The sequence below is a fragment of the Dromaius novaehollandiae genome, chromosome 3 (genome assembly GCF_036370855.1).
Source record: "Dromaius novaehollandiae isolate bDroNov1 chromosome 3, bDroNov1.hap1, whole genome shotgun sequence".
NCBI classification, from domain to species: Eukaryota; Metazoa; Chordata; class Aves; order Casuariiformes; family Dromaiidae; genus Dromaius; species Dromaius novaehollandiae.
In genome coordinates, this window is record NC_088100.1 from 94,339,613 (window position 1) to 94,367,131 (window position 27,519).

Consider the following 27,519-nt stretch of genomic DNA (forward strand, 5'->3'; position numbering starts at 1 on the left):
ATTGACTAGAGGTGTGAAGTTGAATGTAAAGATTTGGTATCTCTGGATGAGAAATTCTTGTGAGGCTTTACTGTACTTAACTTTATGCTTAGTGACTTCCAACTTTTAACTCCTCCTAATTTGACTTAGCTTTTTTGAGCATCCCTTGTAGGTGAACTCTGAGAACAAACCATTGTACCACTGAGTTTGCCTGCTAATTTGGCAAGACTGACAAATGCAGAAAGTGGAAGGAAACTCAGGTAAGTGACTTGCATGACATCTGCTAGCAAGTGGGTTTCAGAGAGAAGAACAGACCCAAAGTTCTTTGAGGTAAATACAGCATCCTGCATGCAGTCGTGTAGAAATGACTGCCTGAGAAAGGCCCCCCTCTCTTCTGCGTTCTCAGCCTTCTCACGCTCTGCAGGACCAACTGGTCTTCTGAGGGCTTCTCAGTGCTCCTTTTCAAGCAGCTGGCCAAGAGTACTAGTGAGTGATCAGATACCTGCCTCTTTCAGCATACCTGCTGGGGGCAAGCTTGTTGCTTCCAGTGGTCACAGGACATCGGTGAAATAAGGCTTTTTTAAGGATGGCCAAGATCCTTAATGCCTCCTCTCACAGCCATTTGTGTGTTCTGTCTTTTATTCCTCTGCAGTGTTTTGTGTCTACACAGCATCTCGATGCTGTGTACAACTACAGAAAACTAAACTTAACCCCAGCATATGGATAAAATCTGATTTGTCACGAGTCACATTCTATTTCTCAACAGTTGACCTCTTGAAATATATTTTCCTTTAGTCATGCAGAAATCGGTATAAAACCATGTTCATCATCTGACTTAGGTATTTTGAATACTTTTGTGGTCCTTGAGATTTGTTGCGTTGTTTTGTATAAAATTTTGGGGAAAATTCACACAACTCGTCACTGCATTGTAAGATGTATTTAATTCTCTGAGTCACATTCATTTTCTTAGAGGGGTGAAAAAAAACTTTTAAAATATTTATAATCGCTTCTACTTAAACAGAAACAAAAAAAATTAGCCTTTCCTTTTATCTTCCTCTATTTCTCCCACCTACTCTCCCCATTCTAATGGGATTTACTTTCTTAACATAAAATAAATACTGTCCCTTGGGTATGCTTTGGATATTCTGCAATTTTTAATAATTATTCCTGGCGTTTTTAAGCATTAAACGTGCTGGCAATTTGTTTCTGTCCTCTGAAGAAGCTCATAGCTTAATGGAAGAAACATGATATGTAACGAAGAAAAATGATTTGCTGCATGCACCAATTTGAGAAATGCATCTAATGAATGTTATATGCTCAGATTTTGCTATAGCAAAAAAGGTCCACTCAAGTTTCTAAATTTTCTTGGACATGCTTAAAAATTGTGTTGTGTTCTAGTCCCATATAATTAAACTTAAAAACATGTTTACTTTTACCTTTCCCATTTTCTGCTTAAAGTTTTCCAGTAAACTAATGTGGCATAAACATTTTCATGATTTAAGCCGCATGTCATAACCTTCTGTCTTGTCCAGTGGTAACTAGAAATAAACCAGCTCCAAAGAACATTTGTAGGACACTTTGTCTATATAGGCTTCTTTCTGTCACTGTATGTTTTGAATGTTTTTGAACAATGCTGAAAAAGCATCGTATTTGTGTGCTGGCTCTTTCTTCTCTTGTCCTTTTTCCTGGGGCAAAACCATGTGCAGGCAATATGAGTGTGTGTTTGTTTTTTTTAATTGAAAGGATTGGAGATGGGATGATTAGGTGGTGAACCTTTGGCAGGTGAAAGGATATATATGTATGTTATGTGTTTGTTGGAAGGGATAAAAAGCGTATTTCACATTTGTAGCAGGATGCAGTACACTTAGTGCTCCTGATTCCTGAGGAATTTCAGTGCAGAGTCTGGCCAACAATTTGCCCCCTCCATTTTGCATATCTGAGCTTTATTATTAAAAAAAAAAATTCATTACAGTAGAAGTTAGCCATAATGTCTGTGGTTTCATGGAACACCTTTTAAAGCTGGACACTTTGCGTATGATCCCAACATTTTGAGAAGCTGTCTGAAGAATGAAGATTGATTTAATCCTACAATAGCCTCTGGTTTTTGAGCAGATGTATGTATTCCACAACTATACATATTCCATAACTGTTATCCAGTGAGGACAGAGAAAGCATATGAACACTCAGCACTAGGGCTGTTTTTTACTGAGGTGGGACAAAGTCTGCTACCCAGTAGAAAATGCAGAAAATAATAACCGTTTTTTCCCACTGATGGAGTTTCTTGGAGGTCAAAGCAGACTTTTTTTTTTTTTTTTTAAACCTTTAGTGTGGATATATATATCTATTCACTAATTAGGGATATTTTCTACACACCTAAGTCTATAAAGTGATATTTAAATTCAGTATAGTAGAAGTGCAAATAGTAAAGGAAAAGGATCCAAAGATATGGGATTAGTTTGGAATTTCCTGCAGAAGGACTTGTGTGACCCTGACAGTTATTCAGCTTTTCTACTTATTTCTCATTTGTAAAATATGTGTCATGAGGAATCAGTACCATTTAAGTATCTGAGATAGAAATTCAGGTCCTCATTGTACTGAATGCTGTGTAAACAAAAATAAAAGTGGTCCTTGCACCAAATGATGCACCATTTCAGCAAATGGGGAAAAAAATAGCTTTAATATTTTCTGATGTTCCAAATGAGCAGCTGCTACTCCTGGCCCTCTACCCTCAGGGTTGCGAGGTACACTCTCAAGGTGTATATTCAGCCATGTGGCCATTAGATCATATGTTCAAAATCTCATTGGTGCTTGAGGGAAAATTTGAATTCTGGAAGCAGCCAGTTTTAAGCAAGGGGGGAACTCACTTGCTAACATTCACATATAAATAGCTTAAAACCAAATTATAAACATGTTAAAGATCTTTGAGACTAGCATAAGGAAGCAAGAAAGCTTACAAGTACAATGACTTGCTGCAAAGTTGACAGGTACTAATTCAAATTAAATCTGTCTTTGTTTATCATCTCATAACTGAAATTTTATGAATGATTAGCTGATGTCTGAGACCGGTGCATGTACTTACTGTTTGTGGCTTGGAAATTGATGGTCAGATTTCAGAGCAAGGTAATGACTCCAAATGTGTCAGACACATGCTGTAACTTGTCAGTTCTGAGGATTTTATCAATATAATCACCATACTTGCATGTTTTCTGAATTGTCTGTCTTTTACTTTTCTCCTTTTTCCTGACCATAACTCATCAAGTGCTGTGTACAGGTTATGGCTGTGTTAAATGCAAATGTCAGATGATGTTCTGAATAGTTATCTAAGTTGCCTTCGAACTCTCTTAATCTGCAACTGGGCAGTGTAAATCATAAAACAGTAAGTGACAAGCAAGAAATTATTCTGTTGCTCTTTTGAGAGTCTAGTGAAATAAGGGGGGGAAAATTAACTTTAGACATATTTTTCCTCAATATCTTGAGGTATCGTTACAGAGTTCTTTGGCAAATGATATTGCCTAAACCATGTTTATTATATACAGAAACACTTTAAATGGATATGTTATTTTTTGTCCTTATAATTAAGTATATAAAATATGAATGAACATATAGAAGATGAAAAAGCCAGTGGAATCTTACAGCTTACACAACTTGTGCAGTATTGGGGAGAGCCACAGAAAATGAAAACAAAGTTTTGAAGGAAAACTGTTCTTCACAACTGCCCTTGTATGTATAAAACATTAATATTTGTACAAAAGGCTGCTGTTCTCAGTGGAGATTATACAGTCAATATGGGTATCAGAAGGGAAAGGTTCTTAATCGGTAAGAGATGCCATGAGGGCAGCAAAAGCAATTCAAGGTAGCAGAACTTTCTGGAACCACATGCGATGGTTGCTGCTCTTTTGTGCTTTTTCCTCTTTTTGTTGAATGCTCTGGGTTTGTTGCTCTGATTTCTTACCACTTCTTTGGAAGTAGTCATGTTTTGCATTTGGGTATGGACTTGGATTTTAAGAAGCATAGAGCAGAATCTCTTGTAGTTCTAGTTCATGTAATTATCAAAAATAAGAGCATTGGCTTGGCAGTATACTATGCATCATCTCTAACAGTAACTGTCTGTCATGGCACTGGATTAAAAGAGGTTTGCTTCTTCCTGCTCAGTAAAATTCAAATATGGGATGAATGTTCTTGGAAAACAGATACTAAAATGCAGTAGAGAAAAGTAATGATATGCAGTAGGAGAAAAGCTATCTTCACTGTGACCAAATTCTGGCATTTTTAAAATATTCAGATGATGACATGGGAGAATGGCATGCTTAAGTAATGGTTCTACTCTGTAGAAGTCGATCCTCCTCATAAAAATACTTAAAAACTAGGCCCTGACAAGACATACGTAAGTAACCCAAGTAAGTTCCCTTTCTCACTTATGCTTTTCCTTTGGAGATGCCTCAGATGCCTCTTTGTGGCTCCCATTGCGTCAGCATGGTCGATCTATCATCTATCTTCTTTCCTTGGACTTTGTTGATAAGAGTGCCAGAATCCTGTGGCCTAGATGCCTTTGGAAAGTACAAATAGGGAAATGGGAAAAGAGTGTGTAAGGTACCCCCTAGATACAGCCCTGTCCCTTGTGGGCATAGTGTATCAGGTCACAGAATCTCTTTGGCTCTTGTCCAGAGTTCCTGTATTTGCTCACGCTTCCAGCCATTTGTCTGGAGTAGACACTGAGCCGTGGAATCCCAGAAGTTATAGGGCTGGATAAGAATTGTAAGAAGTAGCTATCACAAAGACTGCCTTTCGTCAAAATATCCATATCAAAGATGTAACAGCACGATCAAACCTTATCCTGCACATGCCGAAGGTTACTCTTTCATCAGATGTAGAGAAGAGAGTAGGGGGCTGGGCTTAGCTAATCCACATAAAATTAATCATTAAAAGAAAGTGGAGGAGGAAAGAAGCTTATCTTTGCTGGCTGGAGTGATCATAGGGTGACTGTGTGTCATCTCAGAAACAAAATGGCATTTTAAAAAACAAGAGGTTAGAAGTGAAAGAGAACTTGCACCTCCTACCGCCTTCCCCAAGTCCTTGATTTGGTGATAGACCAGCACTGAGAGAAAACATTTCTGCAAGATTGTGTGGTTGCGGAGGGGAAGAAAGTGGATGGACTTGTAGATTCAGTCCTCTCCAACTTCCTAGCCTTTTTGAGATTCTGCCCACATCTCTCTAAGGAAGGTGTCCATTTGATTTACATCTCTGAGCCTTTGCCTTACAGCTGGTCACACCAGCCACTGAATTCCCCACAGATCTGGTGTCAATGCTGCCTCTTCTCAGATGTTACCCACAGAACTGTGAAAACTTAAAAATGTTTTTACCTTTTTTTTTTTTTTTTTTTTTTTCCCCCCCCTTGGAATGAACATATATATTCTTTTAGGCCCAATTAGAAGACCTTGATATTGAAATTCATAATAATTCTGTAAGCCAAGATTGCCTAGAAAAGTTACATTGCCTCTATACTCTCATCTCCAGTTCAGTATTTTTAAATGTAATCTCAAACATTAACCTTTTCTGCATGATCTGGCTGAAGGGTTCTAATCACATAAAATCCCAGAGATAATGGAATAAAGATCACATAGTAAATTCTTATAATTGTGTAATGTAAAATTTACAGAATCTATGTGTTTCACATATATGAATAAACTTCATGAAGGTTAGGATAGATTTATTGCTACATTTGGCAATAAAGTGAGCTAACCAAACTAAATGGCTTTTTTGGGGGTAGCTTCGTGAGTGCTTGGTATATATGCTGCTGTAATAATCTTGATTTCTAGTTAACCTGGGACTATTTAATATTTTTAAAAAGACAAAAGATTATTTTTAAATAATCGTGGTATGTAGATTGCACACTATTATTGTAATGTCTCATTTTGAGGCTCATTCTGTTTTTTACCTTCAAACAACAATAATTCAAGTCCATGGTACCTAAGGAGCATCTTTTTTTATCTCTTGGTATAGCTATTTATTCTATCAATTTTCTTTATAGTTAGTTGTTAAACTGAATTTTAAATAAATGTCATTTTTTGGTTGCACTTACAGTAAGCTTTAGCTGGAAAATATACTTGAAGCTGATATAATAGGGTTGCTTTTCTGTTTGCATCTATGCATCTGTTATAGATAAATCAACTGAATTATGGAGTAGTCTGTCAAAGCTGTTTTTAAAAAGAACTGCGTAAGGTATTGGCATCTACTCTGGACATTACGAAGACATAGAAACTGTTCTTGAGTAGTTAAAAATATATTCTAATGCTTCCTCTTCATTTTTCTGTTGTGAATTATAGTTTGTTTAAATGGTAGTGTTTCCAAAAATCTCTCTTGTGAAAATATTTTTGTTTGCATCCATTGTTTGCAGCTGCAAACTGAATAGATGTTATTTTTCGGATTTAGGCTGCTTAACACGGTATGTAACTGCTGTTTAAAAAATGTTGGAGTTTCTCAGCTGTGGACTTCCTACTTGCTGTCAGTTTTTTTAACTTGTTCTGGAAACCTGTGAGCAAATATAGACATGAAGCACGAGAGCTTGGAAGAACTTTGAGGCATCAAGTGATAGGTCGAAGACATAACCTGCTGCGGGCAATCCTTTTCCTCTTCTTGTGAAAAACTGCCATGTAAAAATAACTTACAGCCCTGTCAGTAAGACAGAGATCTGTGAAGTAGCTGTAACCTGGCAGTTTTGGATGAGTTTCATTTGAACTTCAATTAGGCAGTCACTTTTATATTAAAACAAAGCACTGTGCTTCCAATTTCTATTTTTAAAAGCAGATGCAGCAATGTTTTTGAAGATATTTTAGTACTAATCAGGCACCCAGGTGGAAAGCTGTGGTTCTCTATTCCTCACCACATGAGGTTTGATGAAAGCATTTCAATATGCTGTCACTGAGCAGGTAATGAAGATAATAGAAACAATACTTTCTCAGCATTAGAATACCAGGCTAAGGTTTGTTTGCTTGTTCTGTTTTTAAAGAAACTATGAAAATGAGGTTTGGGAGAGCACTGCATTTCACTCAACTTCTAATTCTTCCTAAACTTGTTACTGTGATTGGATGTGACAAGAAGAAACTCCGCATCAGGGTTCACGTGCACTGAGAGTGTTTCACGTTTGCCTGGTGTTAAAAATATGCTATTAGCACAGTGTATTAAGAATAAAGATGTCCTTATTCATTCCTAGCCATGAATTTTTTTCTGGTGCTTGACAGTAGAAGGTAAGAGAATGACAAACATAATTCTACTTTGAAGTGAAAAGACAATGCAGATGCAAGACCAGCAATGGTCTTAACTTTCTTTTTGTGAACTATCTTTAAGATATCATTTGCTTGGGGCTATTATCCAAACAGAGTAAATATTGCAGCAAGTGTCCATCAGCGCGAGATCTGATACTGAGATCCCTAAAAATAAGTGATGAAAGAAAAAAGACTGTATAACTAAGCTATGATATTCTGCATGACGATGAAGGAAGAGGTCTGGCAGGTAGATATGGCAGAAAACCATAACATGAATCTTAAACTTAGAGTTTGATGATGCATCATTCGTGGGCCTGTACAATCACCACTCTCCACTGAGCAGTATCTGCCTCCATCTTTAGTGAAGAGAAGGCTTGCGAATCTAGCATTGCAAGGAAGTTGACAGACAGGCCTGTTTCTGGCACAGCCTTTAAAAGTGTAATGCATTATAAAAAAATCCTTGCTCTTCTGGTTAATTCTGTTGTGAAAACTCACCTGAAATTTTTAAGAGTAGAGCCATTTCTTCAACATCTAGCACTGCTGCAAGTTTTCAGACTGATGCAGTTACTGTTTTGCAGCCCCCTGAGAATATCATTTTGCAGTTTTCTTGTAAAGCAAGTTTGATGGGAAATACAGATGTGGATGAAATCATCTTCAAACTGACCAGAGAACACAAGTTTCATGTTTCTGAAAGTATGTTTTTGAAGAGGAGGAAGAAGAAAGAAAGAGATTTCAAGGCTTGATAAGCAAGAGTAAGAGAGAGAATCCCTAGGGCCAGAAAGTGATAATTTTGCCATATATCATGATGAGCTACTTTTGCCTCCTCTTTGCCAAAAAGGTTTAAATGCAGCTTTTGAGGGCCTAATGCAACTTTCCATTCTGGGAAAGGAGAGCAAAAGTCAGGGACTGAAAAACCTTTGATGTGAGTAATGGCATTACTTTTTTCGAATTTAAGATTTTACCATTATGCAAAACTTGAAGAAGCCTACTCTTACTTTGCACGGTGTTTATAAAAGTGTTATAAATGCTGTTTATTTTCAGAAGGATTTCAATGAAATATCTTTCAGCGAGAGTTTAAAAAAAAAAGAACAGATTTTGGTCACTATCACTAAAGGTCACTATGATCGATTAAAATGTAAATGGGAAACGTTACAATTTCCAAGCTAAATGGCCAGTATTCATTGATTTGTGGCACTAAGTATTTAACACAGTGCTCCCAGCTGTATTCATTTTTCACTCTTTTTGGTTCTTTCTTCAGCTCCATTCTCTTTACAACATTCCTTGCTATCTTCAAACCGTCACCCTTGTGTAAGTGAACATGTCCTGAATAATTCCAGAAGTCAAGTAAGAGAATAGCGTTACAGGGCCAGCCAAAGCTCTGAGTAGCCCAGCACCCTGTCGACAACAGTGACCAAGCAGGAAAGACTAGAAAAAACAGGGCACACATATGGAGAGAGTTTCTGAAAATACTCTCAAAAAAAATCTCTCTGAACTTGAAATGAATCGTAGTCTTCCTGACTTTGTAATGCATTTCCAGCACCTAATTGGACAAATGGCTTAATACTCTTCATACCCAGCTTTTCCCTATTTCTAAAGGCATTTGGATACCTTTACAAAACAGTTATGAAAATGTAACTAGCAGCATTCAAAGTATATTTGTAAATAGTAGAAAGATCACTCTATAATAAAACAAACTTTACCCTCAGACATGTAACAGGTAAGACATTTTTCACGTTAGATGGTATGCAGTTCAGTATAGAGCAACCTGAAATATTCTAGTGCAATATACTACAGAAAGTTGAATTTCACCCGTTACCTCTGCCACCACAGCCTCCTTGGGGTCACTGATTTGGCTTGTTTTTCAGAAGTTCTTTTTAAAGTGCAAATTTAAATCTGCTATCTTGAGTAGCATCACAGCAACATTTAGGAATCCCTATGGGGAAACACTTCCCTCTTTATCACCAGAATGGTGGTGATTTACTAATGCAGAATTCCACGTGGGACAGACTAGGCATAGCAACAGTAGCACAGCCTTTAGTGTCAGTCTCAGCAAAACAAGCGAGCGTTCTTCTTAAGATTAAACGTGAGATAGGGAAATCTTGTAATCGAAAGCTGAGCTTCTGTAACCACACTGTTTATTTCAGATGCAGATATGAGTTCTAGTATAGCCTGGGGAACTTAGAAATGAAGGAGTAAGCAGAAATTCAGACCAGTGTTGCAGCCAAGTTTGAATTATGTTCTGAACTGGGAACTAGAGGAGAACTTCTAGGTTCCAGTGCATTGTAGAGGTCATAAATTAATTAGCAAGGGAGTATGATGATGGAATTAAATATATGGGCTTCATATCAATGTGTTTGTAGTGCTGACCTGTTCTTAGTCATTGATGAACTTGGCAGGAAAAAGATAGGATGTACCTAGGAACACTCTTGAGGGAACTTTGTGAAATTGAGTGCAGGAGCCTTGCTTCTATGAAATGAGAATTTAAGATTCAGTTCTTCATGCTTGGCTAGACTTGAGTTGTGGAGTATCAGTATAATTAATGTGTAAGTCTACAAATGAATTTCTTGGTTAAAATCTTGGAGCAAACATGCATCAGCTTGGAATTTTGTTCTAGCAAAAACCCATTAGGCTGTGGATTGGTGTAATACCCTGAAGTATCTTCGTTTTATTCCTGTTTTCAGTTGAGTTGCCACTTTTATTTGCTAAGATTCTTAATATATTAAGTTTGCATAAACATTGGGCAAATAAGAGAAAGAGAAGTATTCTATAAAGCTGATTTTTTTTGAATGTCTAATGCAGCTCACTTTTTATTTAAATAAACATACAGAACATCTTAGTGTGAAAAATTGTTTCTAGAGATGATCAAAGACCAAAATATGAATAAATTAATGGTCTAGTGTTCTCTTTTTTTTCCTTTTTGGCCTGTACTGAATATACTTCTGTTGAGGTTCATTTTATACTTAGTTTTTGGGTTTTTTTTAATATATATAATACATTTTATATAAATAAAATAATTTAGCACATATAGCGTCACACCTGCCACTATGATCCTACTATATGACCATAAGCATACAATGCATTTTCTCAGGTAAACATTTTAGTCAGTCCTGACAACGAAGTTTGGCAAAAATGGAATAGACTTTTGGAGAACAACTTTTGAGGTTGTTCATCTCAAAGATACTTTAACTGTGCAGATGCTAAGGCAACATTAAAATGTTTATCTTACACCATTTTACATGAGGAAGAACAGAGGAGCGAAAGGCAGCCACAGAATATCCCGTGTCAGATACACTGTTGCTGTTTCCTAGCAAAGCCCATTTAATAGGGAAAATCTTGCTCCTTTTTTTATTAGGTATATTTTGCTTCTTCAAGGCATTGTCAGCACCAATTCCTTGTCTTTTAGGAAACTATAATACTGGTTACTTCCAGAAATTTATACAGCAGAATTTTCCAACAGTGTAATTAAATGAGTTTTGCCACTCATGTTCTTGCTTGCACTCTCCCTGGTTTTAATTTATATATCTTTCAAGTTCCATAGTTTGCTAAGCTGATTCATGCAAGATAGGAGGGTGATGCCACTTCAAATTTTTCTCCCTAATGGCTGACAGAAAGAAGTTACTTCTCTTTGGAAAAAGAAATATCTAATGCTCCTTTCCATAGGAAGTAAAGAATTTCTCCTGTGTTTGCCTTATGGGTCAGAAAGAGAGGATAGAGGGCAATTACTATTTTTGTGGATAGTTTGAGATGGAAATGTTGGGTTAGTTACCAAGTTGCCATTCTTAAATAGAAAATCAAATTTGCCGTAATGCTAATTAATCTAAAGCGGGTTTGCATAATAAGAGACTCTTCAAAGCATCTTTACTGAACAGCGGAAGCTTCGTTCCCTACTAACGATAATTAAATAGAGAATTGAAATCCTTGTATAGGGAAGTCTTTGGAAGATTCATTCTAATAGAACAACTCCCTCTGGTGGCAGACACTAAATAGTTTAATCAGTTTTACCATGCATTCTCAACTAGAAATTTAACGTGTATGAGGTGGGAATGACTTTTAGACTGCTCTAGAATAAGTAGAACTTTAAAAAGAGAACTGTAGTGCATATGGGGTTTTCTGCCACTGTAGCTCTTTGGATATAGTGGGAGACAGTTGGGCCGGTTGTCCCAGTTTATTCTGAGATTGTCACTTTAGATACATTTCTCTGTAACCCTCCCCTCTTTCTGTTGGAATCAGTTGCATTTTGCCATTTTTGCTGAGCTGTGAGGATGGGCTCTGCAAATTCTTGTGCTTTAACCAGGTAATTAGAACAGCATGCATGAAACAACTAATAGCTTCTAGCAGTCATTGATCTTTTTCTGAAAATTACCCATCCTTTAGTTTGTTTATATTTAGTTATTTGAACTGAATTTTATGTGCCAATCCTCAGTTGATTTCCAAAGTAATGCCTGTAATTACTTGGGCTTGAAACGCAGTCACCCTAACTTGAGTAGAAAGGCTAACTGTTTGTCTTCTAGTTTATTAAAGCAGGCGATTTCTAAGATTTTCCCCATACGCTTTCCTGGGATGGTTCAGTCAATCATATGCCATTTCTGTAGAATGTGTAATGTTCCTCTGAAGAGGCTATATAATACAATTGTAAATCCTAACTCTCTTTAGGCATAATAGAGTTTAAAAGGATGTTTGAAAGAATGTTTTCAAACACTTCTTGAAAGTGTTTTTTACTTCATTGTTTTTCATGGGTATTGCACTTCAGAAAGTGTAAAAGAAAAAAAAAAAACCTAGCTGAATCCCTGACAGTAGCTTTTTTTATCCTTGTTTTCCTTTCCATTTGGTAAGCATTTGGTGATGATTTTTCTTGTTCTTGTTTTTTCTGAGGATAATGAAAACTCATTCCCCCCCCCTCCCCGCACCCCAATTTAACACTTAAAACAGTTTTTACTTGTTTTGAGTGTTATTAATAGAAGAAGCTGTGTAACCTTGTACATTTTCTCTAGGACTGTAGAAGAAAAACAAAACAGCTGGGGCCTTTTCGTAAATAAGGAGTCTTAATTCCATGGCCATGACACTGTTAAACTTGTAGAAAGAAGACCTGGATCGCAGAGGCCTGGCCCCAGAGTCTGTATTCATGTGCAGGACCCCAGCATTGCCAGCAGCTAATTAGTGGATTGTTTAAGATCTACAAATTGCTGCTTTGATTTAGATTCACACTTTGCCGATGAAGAGCTCTGGAAATAGGTACGTGCAAAAGGCTGCTGCTCTCCTCTTCAGTCACTTGCAAGCAATAACACAAAGAGTCAGGTCATGTAATGGATTTTTGAAACAAAAGGATTGTTTTCTTCTAACGCTTTTTTTTTTTTCTGTTGTACTTCATCTCCTTGTTAGAACGTAGACAAAGTTATATGTTTTAGCCAATTTAAGTTGTGATTCTCCAGCGCTGGGAGATAGAAGAGTCACTTCTTCATGACAAGAGATACTTTAAGCCCACATATATTTGCTATATGAAAATAAGTGGATTCCGAAAGAAGTATAGTATCTATCTTTTCTACCGGGGAGGACAGGAATGTATTGTTTTGAGATTAGTTTTTCCATTCCTCCTCTTTTTTTAATGTTAAGAAACCAAAGAGGCATCTAAATATGGAAACTGGCAGCATTTGTCAGAAAAATCATTAAAGGAATCCCTAAGCTTTAGATATGAACTCACTAAATGACTCTATTTGCAAACATTTTATACTAATTTCGTATTTTGAGATGCATTCCAGGTAGATATTCTGGCATTAGTTGTCTAATAATGAAAATGCATGTTGTCATTGGCTTTAATTCAACATTCCTACTTTCTTCTTCTAGAAGACAATTTTAATAAGTAGGATTGAAAATACTTTGTTGTTCATTAACTCAAAACTCTGTTATGTTTTGTTGCTCACAGAAATGTCTAGGTAATGTTTATTTTATGTGAGCAATTTGGATATCTGTGTATATTCGTACTTTTTCCTAAAAGACTTCAAAGGAAATATATGTGCTTCAAGCACAGAGAGAATAAGCAAGAGCTGTTTAGGTTGATGTAGTATTTCTGAGCCATAGTGTCCCATATTGAGAATTTAGTGATAACATAGTGGTTTCCACCAAATCCAGCTAGTGGAAAGTTTGCTATGTTTGACCTTTTAGAATTAGGTCGGATTCTTGGCTGCCTTCTTGTGGAGCAAAGAGTTCACTTTGAGGGATGATTCAAAGGAATTAGTGCTGTCTTCTCAGGTGCTAAGGTGGCTTCAGACATATGGTAGTCCAATTTTTTTTATTTGTTTCTTTTTAGTTATTTAGCTAAATTCATTGGCTTTAAAAAAAAAAATCCATAATTGTGTTGTTTTCTATTTGACATAGCTTACTTTCGTTCATTTGTTCATGTAATGTTTGCTGTTTTCTAGATACCCAAGACGATAGTGCTATGTATGCCTATAGCATTTAGCTGTTCACATCACTTACTTGTAAACTTTCAGAATTTTTTTAAGCAGTTTTTTTAAAAAAACTGGTTATGTTTTTGACTTAATGACAGCCTTAGTTTTTTAATGTAAGCAGTCAGCTTTGATATTATTGTCGGTCCATGTAGATGTTGATTCTGATGAAAGGAAGATTTGGGTTTATTTGCGTTAATTTTTCAGAAGTCCCACAGTTGACTATTTTGCCCGTTCTCTCCTTAACCCGAACAATGAAAACAACAACAGAATGAAGCATGTGATACAAGAAAAAATTTTTTTGAAACCTGACCACTCTGTAGTTATAAAACTTGTTATAGAAATATATATTTGGAATATGACCGATTGAATCAAAGATGACTTTCAAGGTTGGTTGTCTTTAATGACCTTTTGTGTTAGCCAGGTGAGCAACTTCCAACATTCGGGATGGGGGAAGATGATATGTAGGTTAGCCTTCCATCCCGAAACTGTCCTGCTTTCTACACTTTTTTGTGGGCAGGTTGACACTGTGCTCTCATGTGTTTTTTGTATCATCGCAGCATGAGATGGAAAGGAAGATAACTGGGGAAACTGCAGCTACTCCTTGAAGTTCCCTGACTCCTTTCAGATGATAAAATGCGGAGTTTGGAGCTAAAGCACAAAGACGCCAGAATAGTTTCCAGCCAGCTTTCTCACTTACACGGTTAAAACTTGGCTGATGAATGTGACCTATTATTTGATATTATGGAGATTATGGCAATCACAAGTTGCTCACATAAACTGCAACCCTCACCAAGTTTTTGCCCCCACAGCTGAGGATTGTCAGACTTTGAGTTCTGTCTCTCCAAACTTTTCTCTGGTTATTTTATGTTAAAGGCAGATATGTATTACAGCAAAGAAACCTCAGATTCCAGTAAGTTTGAGAAGAGTGGAAAGAAGCCCTCCCCTTATGCTTCACTTCGCCATTCGTAGGTGTGGTGGTAAAACTAAGCAGCGATTAAAACATTAGATTTTCCTCCCACGCATGCATTTGTAAAGCAGGAAAAAGTGAGTTAAGTAAATACAGGATAAGATTTGCCCACTTTTCCATCACATGTTGGAAATGAGGCAGTGAAATGTTGAGGGTTGTGGGTGGGACAGAGAAAATTTTAAAAAAAAAAGTTATAAATGGTAATAAATTGGTTAGTGTAATCAGAGAAGGGAAGAAAGATGTGCTGCCTTGCAACAAATAGGGTGAAGAGAAACACTGTTTTCTTGTTTTGTGGACCTGTGCCTGCTCTCCTTTATATTCCAGAAAGACTTTTAGATCTGCATCTTGGTTATACAGAGGATATTAGGGAAAGAGTCTGATAAAGGAGCAGTTCTGAGGGTTGTTTTGAGAGTTTTGGTAACAGTAGCTATTAAGGTGCGTTAACTAGAGATGAGGAAGAGGGAAATGACAATGGGTTTGTGGGTTGAAGCCAGAAAGGTTTAATGTATTCTAGAGTCCTTTTATCCCTTGTGAACATCTTGGTGATTCACGGTACAGGCAAATATCTGAGAATACTTGAACTATAAATGTGACTATAGACATAAAATGAGGCAAACGTTCACTTGAATTGGAACTGCATAAATTGGACTGAAGGAATTAATTAGAAAATAATGGACATATGTTTTGAAATTGGAGTGTTCTCTCTAGACATTGGAAAAGGCGTGACAAGGCGACCTCCAAGATAGCACCAGTACAAGAAAAGTTAATTGAAATGTTTATTAAAACGGTATTAGCTCCTACGTGCCTTGTGAGTGAAGTGTCCAAAGTAAATACTCATGGTAATTAAATGCTGTTTCCATCAGTTAACAGTCCTGTTTTCAAGATCTCTTACTTTTTATAAAAGCACCTCTAGAAGTTCACTTTGTTAATCTACTTCATATACTCGCTGCTGTTGCCATGTACTTGTTTTGTGGATTTGCTTATCAGATTTTTCTAATCAAAGTGTTTCTCCCCTTTACAGCATTGATGTTGATGTATCATCAGTCTGAATCTGATTTGAAATGGGATGTTTCCCATTTGTTTTGTTTCATAAAGGAATACAAGTGCGTCAAGAATTCTAGAGGTGAAAATAGAGAAATTTAGGGAGAATGTCACAGCTGCAGTAGCTTTATCAGTTCTGTGCTTTCTTAGTCAATTCAGAAAATTACACCTTTGTGTATTTTCCAGAATTTTGTCTCATCTGCTTTGAAATAATCATGTTTCAGGCTTTCCACTTTTTTCTTTGAGTATAAGTTCTGTAGATCATAGCTGCTTAGATGTTTTCCCCAGTTACTTTCTTAACTCCCCTATATTTAATTCTGTTTTATTCCCACTGTTGTATTTCCCTCAGATCATGTTAAATGATTAATCTCTGTAGGTGGCACGTGTACCCTTAAAAATACCTGCAGCCATTTAGCTTTAAAGACTAATTCTGTAACCTTATATCAGTTCTTCTATACTTCTCCTTGTTGCTGGGTCCCACAGTTTCTTCTGTTTCTCTTGGGAGGTGGTCGAGCTGTCGTTACTGCCATGTTTTGCAGCAGCAACCCAGAAGCCTCCATGGCAATATGTCCACTGGACTGAGTGTTTTGCTAATAGTCCATTTTGGCAGAAAGTTCTTCTTGATGAGTGCAAACTCTCTACATACCATTGAAAATCAAGGAGCAGTCACTTCGTTTTCCACAGTTTATTGGAAGTCCTTCCCTTCACCTTGGGTTCGGTTATTGCTGATACCTTTTGATTCAAGGGTATTCAAGAATCCATGTAGCCACAATTACTTAAGTAATAAATTGCCTTCATTTTCTAGTTCCTGATAGATGCAGTATTATAGCTAACCCCTCTTTGGTTTCAGTATTTTGCAATGCAGTAGTACCTTTATATAGTACTTTCGTACTGTACGTGCTTTGTCCTGGAGTCAATGAACACTAACTGCGTACGTAAGGGGAGGAAACTTAAACTGTGACTTGCTAAAATAGTAGTTTATTCTTCATAGCTTCCGTAATTTGAATCCTCTGATGACAGGCAATAGTATTTATTTTTTACCTTTGTGAGTTTTATGGAATGATAAAATTTAAAAAGGAAATAAGGTAAGCATGCTACTTTAAAGGAATAGGAAATGTGACAGAAGGGTGTGTTAAACTTTATTCACAGGGGTTTTCAGTGACCTTGTCACTGCTCAGTACTGAAATGGCTACACCAAGCAGATTATTACTGTGAGGCAGAGCAAGGAGTGTGTGTTCTGTGGGGTAGCTGCTCGCAGAGGATACTTTGGTGTAGGTTATAGTAAAACTCCTTTTTCATCAAAGAATCAGTTCAATTAGTATTTCACAACTACTTTGGAGATAATGGGATCGTGTGCTGTGGAAATGACAGTTTTTTTTCATGGTAGCCATGTTGTAAGATGTTATAAGCCTGGTTAATGGAGTTCCTGTAGATTCTTCTACTCACTTTTATACCAACTACATTACTCTTCCTTTTTAAAAAAACAAAAAAAAAGTTTATATATGTATTTAGTGGTGACTTGGATCTTGATTGTGAAGATCATCTGTAATAATGCTAAGCCTGTTGTCTTGCTAACCTATGTTTTGTAGTTACTGTTGAATGTTCTTGTAGTTTCGCTAGATAAATATATATATATCTGGTGGTCAAATCTGGAACTTGCTGCGTAGCTTTGAGGTAGAACAATTTTACCCAGACGGGAGAAAGACCACATATTTTTGGAATGTCATTTTTAAGCAGAGGGTTTCTTTTTTGAGAGCTAAGGTAGGACTCACCTCAAAATCATCAGACTTAATACAAGCAAATTTGATCACGTTAAATGTCCTAATAGTTTTATAGATATGACAGTCTTACTGTATACATTGATCCTAGTGGCTGAATGATGAATACATATAATTCCAGGAATACGGCTGTCATGTACGATTGTACAATACTCTGTGGCCTTGACACATTCTCACTGTGTGCTTGCCACCTTTGTAGATCCATCTTTTTTATTTATTTATTTTGCTCCTTTTCAGCTTTGTTTGAAAAGAAAAATGAAACGTATGTGAAAAAAACTAAGTTTATCTAACAGACAAATCACAACAGTATCTGAAACTCCTATTAATAATGTGTTGCTATTTTTAAAAGTGTAACAACCGTGAAGGATAATGGAGAGTAAAGCACTCATTTCAGATTTTGTTTATATTTATGATGAAAGAAACCTAAGAGCTGAATGGTGCTCCTGTACCAGATGTGCTCCCAACTCTAAAGTTCAATAGTGCAGGAAAACATCTTTCTAATATTTTTGATAGTGTTTTTAGTTCTCCCTATACTTCATGCTTAACTGTGAAAGTGATGAGCTCTTCTGCTAGTTCATTCAAAAATGCACTGCTATGAGTTATTTCATTCTCTCCAGTCTACTTTTCAATTAATCCACCTATTGTTGCTGTTGTTGTTGTGTACTTATTGACAACTACTGTGTGTGTGTGTGTGTGTGTGTGTGTGTGTGTGTGTGTGTGTATGAAATACTTGTACAGTACCTATAGCGTATGATTCCATTTTGTGACTTTGGTGGTCTTCTCTAATACAAATTCATGTCTAAATTCTGCAGTGCATTCCCTTTAGGGCAGAATGTCTATCTGTTTATTCTGCAAGGGGGCTAGTACCACTTTATTTCTGTATGCTATTTAAAAAAAAATTATCTTCTGCTCCCAAGTAGAGTATTATTGGCGTTCCATTATTGGAGCTGTAGATCGTATTCAGATACCTATTTAAAAGAAAGTTTTTCCTCCAAGTTGGCTTAATTCATTATGCAAAATGTAGTCACATATGAGTGGTACTTGAAACGTCTCAACAGGCTGTGAACCAGAGAAGTCCAGTGAACAGTTCTAAAACCTTCAAAATTTGTAGTAATATACCGTGGCCATGTATGAAGAGTGTTTTCCAGGCACTTGAAGGGGGATAAAAAGATGCAGTAACTTAAAATAAACGCTTCACTGTAGGAGTCATTTATTGTGTCATAATACTCGTATTACTTTCCACTGAGTACTTTCAAAGTGCAATTTCGTTTAGGCAGAAACTATTTTCTGATGAGACAAGAATAAGGTAAAACTCCTTTGTGTGCATTGTTGTGGTACTAATGGACTAGCAGACATTTGCTAGAACACTAACACATTAATTTATGCTCTGTAAAAGAACAAGATGCTCTTGTAAGGAAAGATGTGCAGCCTGCGCATTTAATGCTGTGTAAGAATCAAACACTCTCCAAATAACTTTTTTGCTAGTTCACACTGTTAAGTTATGGGAGCTGTGGAACTGAAGAATAAAGAAATGGTGTAATATCACATATCAACCAAAATAATTACCTTAAAGACTCTGTAATTTTCTCCTCTTAGTACACTGATGTTTGCTCTGACACATCATTTATTTGAATGCACCCATTGCTTATTAATGATAACATCTGTTATAGATCAGAGAATAGGAAGCATATATAACCTTGACTCTTAAAACAAGCAAAATGGAGAGCTTAAATTTAGGCCCCCTTGGGAGTCTCATAAATTTTGTTATTTATTGCGCCATAGCATAAGTGCAAACAAGAAAAAAGCTCTAGCTTAGTATAAAATCCCTTAATATTTTGACCTGCCTGTCTTTTTCGCTGTAAATTTTTGCTGACTGTAATCACAAAAGTCACTTACGAGAAGCCTAAGGGTTCTTCCCTATTTACAGCTATAGACCCCTTGCAATTAATACAAAGTTGAGGACTCAGTATTCTGTTATGTAGCTTACCTGAGATTGATGGCTAAACTAAGTACTGGAATTGGGACTGCCTGTTTTTTTCTGTTACCTAATGGAGTCCTTTAGATGATGGAAAGGGTGGATGTTCTAAATACTTTTTTTAATTTAGTCTTGGGGTAATAGATGGACTGAAGATATTTTGGGAGATGGACTCTCTGCATTCGTTCACCCTAGCTTGGTGACTGGAGCAGGACAGATGTAGTGAGGGAGTTCATTAGTCCTATGCAGAAGACACCGTTTCAGAGCTGTGTGGCACTTCTGATTTTATGGGTTAGAGTCAGAAGCTGTAAAGGTAATGGCTTTCATTATCAGTATTATTTAATAAGTACAAAAGGACAAAAGATTGTCTTATAAAAAAAAAAACTTGACTTCTGAAGTCTAGAAACATATCTACTAGTCACAAAGTTTCTTGTTTTTCTTTTAATCTAAACTATATGGATTCATTGTATATAGAAAATATTTCATAAAACATTCATCATAATTTCTACATGTATTACTGAAGTAATATAACAACATAACACTCTTCTCATTATTAATATCCAGTGCACGAGAGCTCTGTCTGAGATTTTCTGTCCCTGCTTAACCAGTCGAGTTTCTGGGCACAACCCTTAAACACAACAAAGCAAAAGGATTTTAGGACTAGAAGGCTGACAGTGTTGCTGCTTAATGCTAGCAGCATCTCCACTGTACAGTAAAATTTTACTGGATGTATTTTAGGTGTTTTAGATCTTTTCTTCTATTATTCCCCCATGCAAGAAGCAGCTAATTTTCATGTCCTAATTTGGTGATGGCTCCATCTTGGAACCATGTATCTTGCACTTGAAAAATGACCTGAAGGGTGTGACAGAAGGCAGACAGCATTGAGCAGGGAAAGAAAACATACTTTTTGACAACAGAAGATTATAATCCTTTTTCACTAAATCTGTGTACCAGTTGAAGCTTTCTGCAAAACGTTAAAATACTACATTGTATTAACTAGGAGAGGAGAATGTTGGCTAATTTGATGGATTTGGGGGCAGTTACTGTAGCACTGTGGTACTGATTTTGTTAGCATAGTGAAAGCCATAGTAATGATGGAGCAAAAAAAACATTTAAATGAAGGTGTTCTGCACACATGTATAGTTAAGTAAAAAAAAAAAAAAAATTATGGAAATGCTAAATTTCTTGCCAGCTGTCTGTTTTTCCTGGTTGAGGCTATTAACAGATGTCATTGTTCTGTCAATGAAATTAAATTCTGATTTTAATCAGGATAAAATCTCCTCTTAAAAACTTGCCAAGATCTTGCCTGTATTGTGTATGTGTGTTTGGTTGGTTTGTTTTATTTGTTAAGCAGTTTAGGCTTAACTGGAATCATTTAGGCACAATACTCCTGCAATTGCTGCAAACTTCTGCGTTTGAGGGAGAGCAAGGTCACCTGCAAGTTACTTGTGTTAATGGGAGTCGGTTAAGAGTTGATTAAAGGAAGCCATATGAGGTCCACTCATATACAGATGGCATATAATATAGCTATTCAGGTGTGTCGTTAATATATGTATTTGCACCAGTAAAATACTGGACCACAAATTATAAAGCAATAACTCAAATATATTGATAATTTAGGTTGAATTTATGGTATAAGTTATATTACAGAATAAGTCCTGTATTGCTGTTGAAAGAGCATTACTAAGGCAACTTTCAATAATTTGCTGCAGTGTTTGTAAGGCGTACAGCTTCAGTTACCTTTGGTATGTGATGTATCCTGCTCCACTACAGATGTTCAGATGAACTAACTTAATTTCTTTTTGTCACTGGATCAGTGCTAATACATAGTTTTTCAGAGATGGTAACTTTTTTCTAATGCTATGCAAACTTAGTTCCAAACTTAACATTTTTTGATGATGTTTTACATTTGAAAGATGGATTTTGAGCTGTCAATCGTTTGGATTTAGCACTGCACATGGATCATGCAAGTGCATTTAGAGGGTGGAGTTTTTTAAATGTGTTCTCACAGATCTAATTTTCAATGCTGTTTTCTCTCTCCTCTCCATCCCCTTTTCTCTTCCCTCCCAGGAGAAACAAAGACCCTCAAAGCAGAATAAGTTAGAGGTTCTCTGTATTTAATATCTCACATATGTAGGCAGTTTGCCCATGGTAATACATAGTGAATTAGTGGAATAGCTAGATCTTACCAAAAGTGTGGAAAACTTTGTTTCTGTGTCCATCTTCAGTTTTCTGGACTATGCTGTTGCAATGTGTTCACCAGTGGTAACAATTGTGAAACATCCAATTTATGATAGATGTTTTGTTTTAAATGGAATCAAATGCTTGGAACGCAGGGCATTTAGGAATACTTCTGGAAATAAAAAAGCCTTGCCATTTGTTCATATAAACACAAATTGACTTACTAGAGAAGAAGTAATAAATTTAAAAGCTTCTAGTGAAGCTTCTGGGTGATGGAGGGATTGTTGCGTTTGTGAAAAAGTCCTCTGAAAAAGTCTCACTTAGATACAGGTATCTGACTGATACAGTTAGATCAAGAGTTAGGACAGTAAGAGAAGACTTCAAAGCTTGCAGAAATCCCAATTTCTCTTCGTAACCAGTTGCATACTTGGAACTCTTTATGTTGTGGTGGCAATTTCTGGTTGTTCCAGTTTGTCCTCGGGTGGTAACAGCTGCCATTTTTAGTGGATGTGGCTTTTGAAAGCAGAGTTTGCGGGGGGAATCCTGAAAACTACTTCACGCGCTGGAGAAGAGCAGTTTCAGCATTTTACTTGTCTGCAGTGAAAAAGCGGTTGAAGAGGGGGGGATAGCAGATCTTCTCAGGTTCCACAGAACTGAGCAGTTTAAGACTTTTTCAGAAGTTAATTGATTTACCAACTGAATAAAAATTAGTTCTGAATACATGACAACCTGGAGACATGAAGGCTAATAGCATTTAACTGTGAAGAAGGATTTTGTTGCTGTGTGGCAGCTGCAGACTATTTCATTAGCAAGCTTTTGGGGAAATGCTATTACTGAATGATGATTTTTGACAGCCTTTTGTGCTCTGTTTTAAGTTGGCAAATTTACTGATAGGATAAAAGTGAATAGTTTTTCAAAAAAAAAAAAAAAAAGGTCAATGTGCATGTTAAGCAAATAGCTTTGGAAGATGAAGTGTAACACTAGTGTTTGCCATACTGTCATTTTAAGGACTGTCGGGACTTTTGTTATATAGACTATTTCTTAAATATGTTTAAAATTCGTTTGTAAGTCTGTCCTTTTGTGGATGACACTTTAGCAGCTCATGCAGCCTGAGTAAAGTATTTTTGTCTATCTAGGAAAAAATACACTGGCTGAGAATTTTTAACTTGCTGAATTTTAATATATTTCATAGTATCTGTTACTGTTCTGTAACTTTACACTGGCTTTTTTTAAATGGATTTTGTAGATTGCTCATGGTGTATAATATTTTGTGTATGGTGTAACTGTTATTTTGCTGTACTCCTTGAGGATAGAGATGCTCTCATTTCTAATAGACAGTACAGCTTTACTTTGTGCATGCCTTGGATGCAAATCTCACATAAAACACTTCCCATCTAATCTCTGTAGCCCCACATTTGCAGGCAACGTGTGTGATTTTCATTTATTTGCTGTACTGGTTATTTATAGACCAGTGGTTCCCCAAATATCTCCAGCTGTGAGCTCCAGTTCCGTCAGGATTGTGGTCTCAGTGTAGGCATGAAGAATTCAATATTTTTTGAACTGGTGGCTCCAACTGGAATCGCTGTGACAGCCTGGTTGTTGCAGGTGTACATCATCACAAACTCTTGAAGCCCTCTTCAGTGCATAAATGCACTGATAATAGCCGGCAGCCTGACAATAAAATATAAAAGTGCATGAAACTTTGGTAACTAGTGTGGTGTGAGCTGGACAGCTTCACAGGTCCGTTACCTGTCCCTGATGACAACAGCACCCCAGCAACATTTTGAACCGTGTTGTGGGGACAGATCTTTCCTCCCTGCTTCTTCCTCCCTCCCCATTACCTGGCTTTGAGCTGCTGCTTGCCCAAGTTGGGCTTCTGGGTGAGTCTTCCACCGCAGAAGTTCCAGCTGAATTTCTCTGGCAGTTCATTTTAAACCCTATCAAAGGCAGCATTTAGGGTCATTTGATGATTTTATCTAGTGCTTCCCAATCCCAGTGACTCATGTTGGCAACCTGGGTTTCTAACATGCCATCATCAGCAAATGTTTATGGGCTGCCATGTGTTTCTCTCTGTCAAGACATAATAATGAGCAACTTTTCTTGATTGATGTATATTTGCATGATGAATAAATCCTGCCTGGTATTTAGGAATACCAGGAAGTGATGCAGTTCATCTTCACCTGTCGTCTTACTAACGAGGTGCCTTTGCATTGTGAAAATAACTGGGTGTTAAGCTAACTGCAATCCATGTAGCTGGGAGAAGTGTTCCCGGAGGGTGTCCAGCTGGCAGTGGCAGAGCTGCGTCAGGCTGAAATCCAGAAGCATAGCTGGTAGGAATTGAGACTAATGCTCTAATTAATGAAATATCAGGTTTGGGGAGTTTGGGAGGGCTCTGAAGGAGCTCTGGAATGGAAAAGAATATTTCACCTCTAATCGGAGCCTGGTTTGGAGGCAAGGTAAGCCTGAGGATGGGATTTGTTGAAGTAGTGGAATTTGGACTATGGGGGCAATTCTGAGACTTCCTGACCAAAAACAGAACAAAAGAGGAACTTTGAAGCCAAATCAATTGCACATAGCTTTAATGTATTGTGGTGATTTACTTCCTGTATCTAACTCTAAGGTCACGTACCGATAAGCAACTTCTAACGCCAGCATTGGAGTAGGCAGTTGTGTTCACCTTCCTAGCAGATCCTGTGCTGCAGGAGCATTGATGTTTAGGTGTGTGGTTGATCAGAAGAGGCAACTAATCTGACTGAAAAATAGCCTGGCATGTAAATGGCTTCTTTGTGGTGGTGGTTTCCCAGGTGGATCTGTTTCCTGGTGTGGTTCAACATGCAGCTGCACAACCCGCCCCAGCTCAGTTCTGCCTTCCCTTGTGTGCTGTAGGTGGCTGGAGGTTGGGAAAGGGAGAGGAAACTGCCTCAGCCAGCCTGAGAAGTCCTGCTGAAAATGTCGAACAGCATGTAAAATAGCTGTTTTGTTAATCTTTCCATTCTAGTAAAATAAATGTCTTGACCCCACCGTGGTAGGACTTCTAGAAAAACCTGTTGTCTGATTTGACTTATCCAGAGAGAACCTTAGCAGTCAGTGCATTAGAAATGCATTTTAAACTGTGTTAAAACTAGCAGTTGAAAACTAAAAAATAAAATTAGCATTTGAAAACATATAAAAATACCTTAATTTTCCTAATCCAGAAAGCAGTTTATCTGCAAATAGACGCTAAGTGATGCGACAAAACATCATTGCCAACATGCATTGGCTTGTATGTTGCAAAATACCTGTGTCTCTTTTCTCAGCATAGACGAGGCTACATATTGAGAGGTATAGTACAGGAAAAGGGGAGCTGCTAAGGGATAGGATTGCCTAATATTTCTAGGGCTCAATTCGGTGTGGGTGTGAGAAAAAAAAACATAAGACAGTGTGGGTGCAAAAGGAGAAGCATACCATGGGCAGCACTGTAAGAATGAGATATATGGAGGCAAGGCATCAGCAAGTGAGATGGAAATAGAATGGATTCCCAATGTGGTTGTGGTTTGAGCAGGAACATGGAAAAAAGCTTTGTCCTGTGGTTGATGTGGATCACTATATTTTTCTGAATTTGCTCCTACAATGTTTTGGAATTGATTTTTGTGCTCACAGTACTGTGCTCTTTTTCTGCTGAGTCCTCTTTAAATTCTTATTTTGTGATAATATTTTATTGTTGTTTACACTGAACTGTGAAGCATTATGAGTTTACTTTAGGCTTCAGTTTGAAGGTAGGAAGTATGTAGGAGAGAGCCACTTTCTATCAGTAACTCCTTGCTTTTAATAATAAGGCAAATATGACAAAGAAAAAAAATGGAAGATTAAAAATTACAACATTTTGCAAACACATCAAAAAGTTTTGACTTTTTTATTTTTAATGGAAAACTGTAAATATAAGTAAAGAATTTTCTCTTTCAAAGAACTTAATGCACAATTTGACAAAAAGCGGACATACTGCAGTGGCTCAGCTTCTCAAATCTTTGTGGACTATCTAGAAAGAGTTTTCAACAGGCTTTGAAGCTACTAAAAGCCACAGTTTCCAAGAAAAATCATAGATTTAGGTATTAAATGCGCATCTCCAGCTGATGCTTGGATCTTTGAGTGAACATCTAAGGGCGTCAGAAGTGTCAAACAGCAGATTGATTATATATTAAAGGAAATGTTGTAGAGATGAATCATTTTCCTCTCAGGAGGCTGCCTTGATTGGTACTTACATCTCTAAAATTTCCCAATGTGGTTACTACTAGGTCAAGCATAATGGGAGGTACTAGTGTAGATACAGTTTCAAGTTGTCCCTGGCAGGCATTTGTCTCTTTATTCCATATACACCTACTTAAACAGGACCACGCCATATAGTATGTGTAAGCATACTAACCTCAAATCACATTTTATATAACAGCAGTGAGAAGCATTGTTTTTAGAGAAGTATTAGATTTCCCTGTAGTGGCATTACATACCTTAGTTCTTACCTCATCAGATGTTTGCATTTTTATGCTTTTGTACATGCTTTGTGTGAACTACTTTTGCACTGGTACCATGTCCTACATGCTGATATACACAGTGGGAAGCTTTGGATGCCCTTCAGTGATGGCAATAGGAACAAGGCTGAAATCAGTTGCTGCTGTTTAACAACCAGTAAGTTTTCAAATACTTCAAATCTGAAATAAAAAAAATTGAAGGCTACTCTAACTTTGTGTCATACAAGGTATACAGATGATCAGCATGGGGTTAACTTAGTCTGTGTTTTGGGGGGATTTTGGTTGTGCTATTTCATGCATAAAGTTGAGCGATTAGATTGAGCAAGTGGGATGACATATGAAATCTTGGTTTTGATAGATTTCCAGAAGAAGCAGCCAGAGGATGACTCTACTCCCAGCACAAGCAACAGCCAGTCAGATTTGTTCTCTGGAGAAACGAACAGTGACAACAGCAATACCTCTCTAACCACGCAGGCCGCTAACCCCAACCAGCAACTTTTGACAGAACTGAATGTAACTTCACCCAGCAAAGAGGAATGTAAGTGCACAAGTCCTGAGCCTGAGCAAAGGAGGTGTAAATGTTTCGCTTTTTTCTCAGGCTTATGTTTCACTGACTCCTCTTGCAAGTAGATGGCCTGCCTTTTGGGGGCGGGGGAGGGTTGGAAGTTATTCACAAAATAGAAACTGCTGGTTTTAACCAAAGAACAAATTAAAGGAGCTCACAGGAGTTTCTAACCAACTTTACAGCTTTTTGAGCTCAGTATGCAATTTAGTTAGCATTTTGAAGCAGTTTTTCTCATTTTATGAAATTCTTATATTACTTGTAAATTTATATACATATATATGTGTGTGTATATATGTGTGTGTTCTGGGATGAACATTGGTATCTTTAAAATTTTGACTTTAAAATCTTTTGGTTTTAAATTATTGCAGTTGTACATAGCATTGACCATAATGCATGTTTGTCTAGACTGCTGCTAGGTCACTTGTATAAAATGAAGTTTCATGTGGCAACCCATCTCATCTTTCATGACTCTTTATTGAACTCTGTCAGGCTAAAATTCTCCCTGAAGGCAAGCTAAGTTGTTAAAATTTAGCAAATGTGTAGTGAGAAACAGTCCTATTTTAAATTATTCTAAATCTCAATCCGAGTTCATGCTGCATGTAATATGAGTTTTAAAATTTGCATTCTACAGCCTAAGCCCAAATGTGTAATTTGTAGTTTCATTTTCTTCAAACTAGCTTTGCTTAATTTAGAAGGTGCTTTATTGAGAGATAGCCCATGGGCTGAGTTCACTCATAATTAATGGCTGGCAGATAGACATACATATTGCAAGAAAAACATATACATGCTTTTAATAGGGAATCTGCTGGAGTTGCCGAGGTTC

The 27,519-nt window shown here is 37.1% G+C and overlaps 1 protein-coding gene across 3 annotated transcripts in view; it reads left to right on the plus strand.

Annotated features, from left to right (window-relative positions):
• Positions 1-27,519, plus strand: part of ZFAND3 (zinc finger AN1-type containing 3) — a 152,302-nt gene that overhangs the window by 75,666 nt on the left and 49,117 nt on the right. For all 3 annotated transcript variants that reach the window (XM_064509528.1, XM_064509529.1, XM_064509530.1), the window contains one exon: positions 26,490-26,669. In XM_064509528.1, the coding sequence (XP_064365598.1) occupies positions 26,490-26,669 (180 nt within the window). The remainder of the gene's footprint in view (positions 1-26,489; positions 26,670-27,519) is intronic.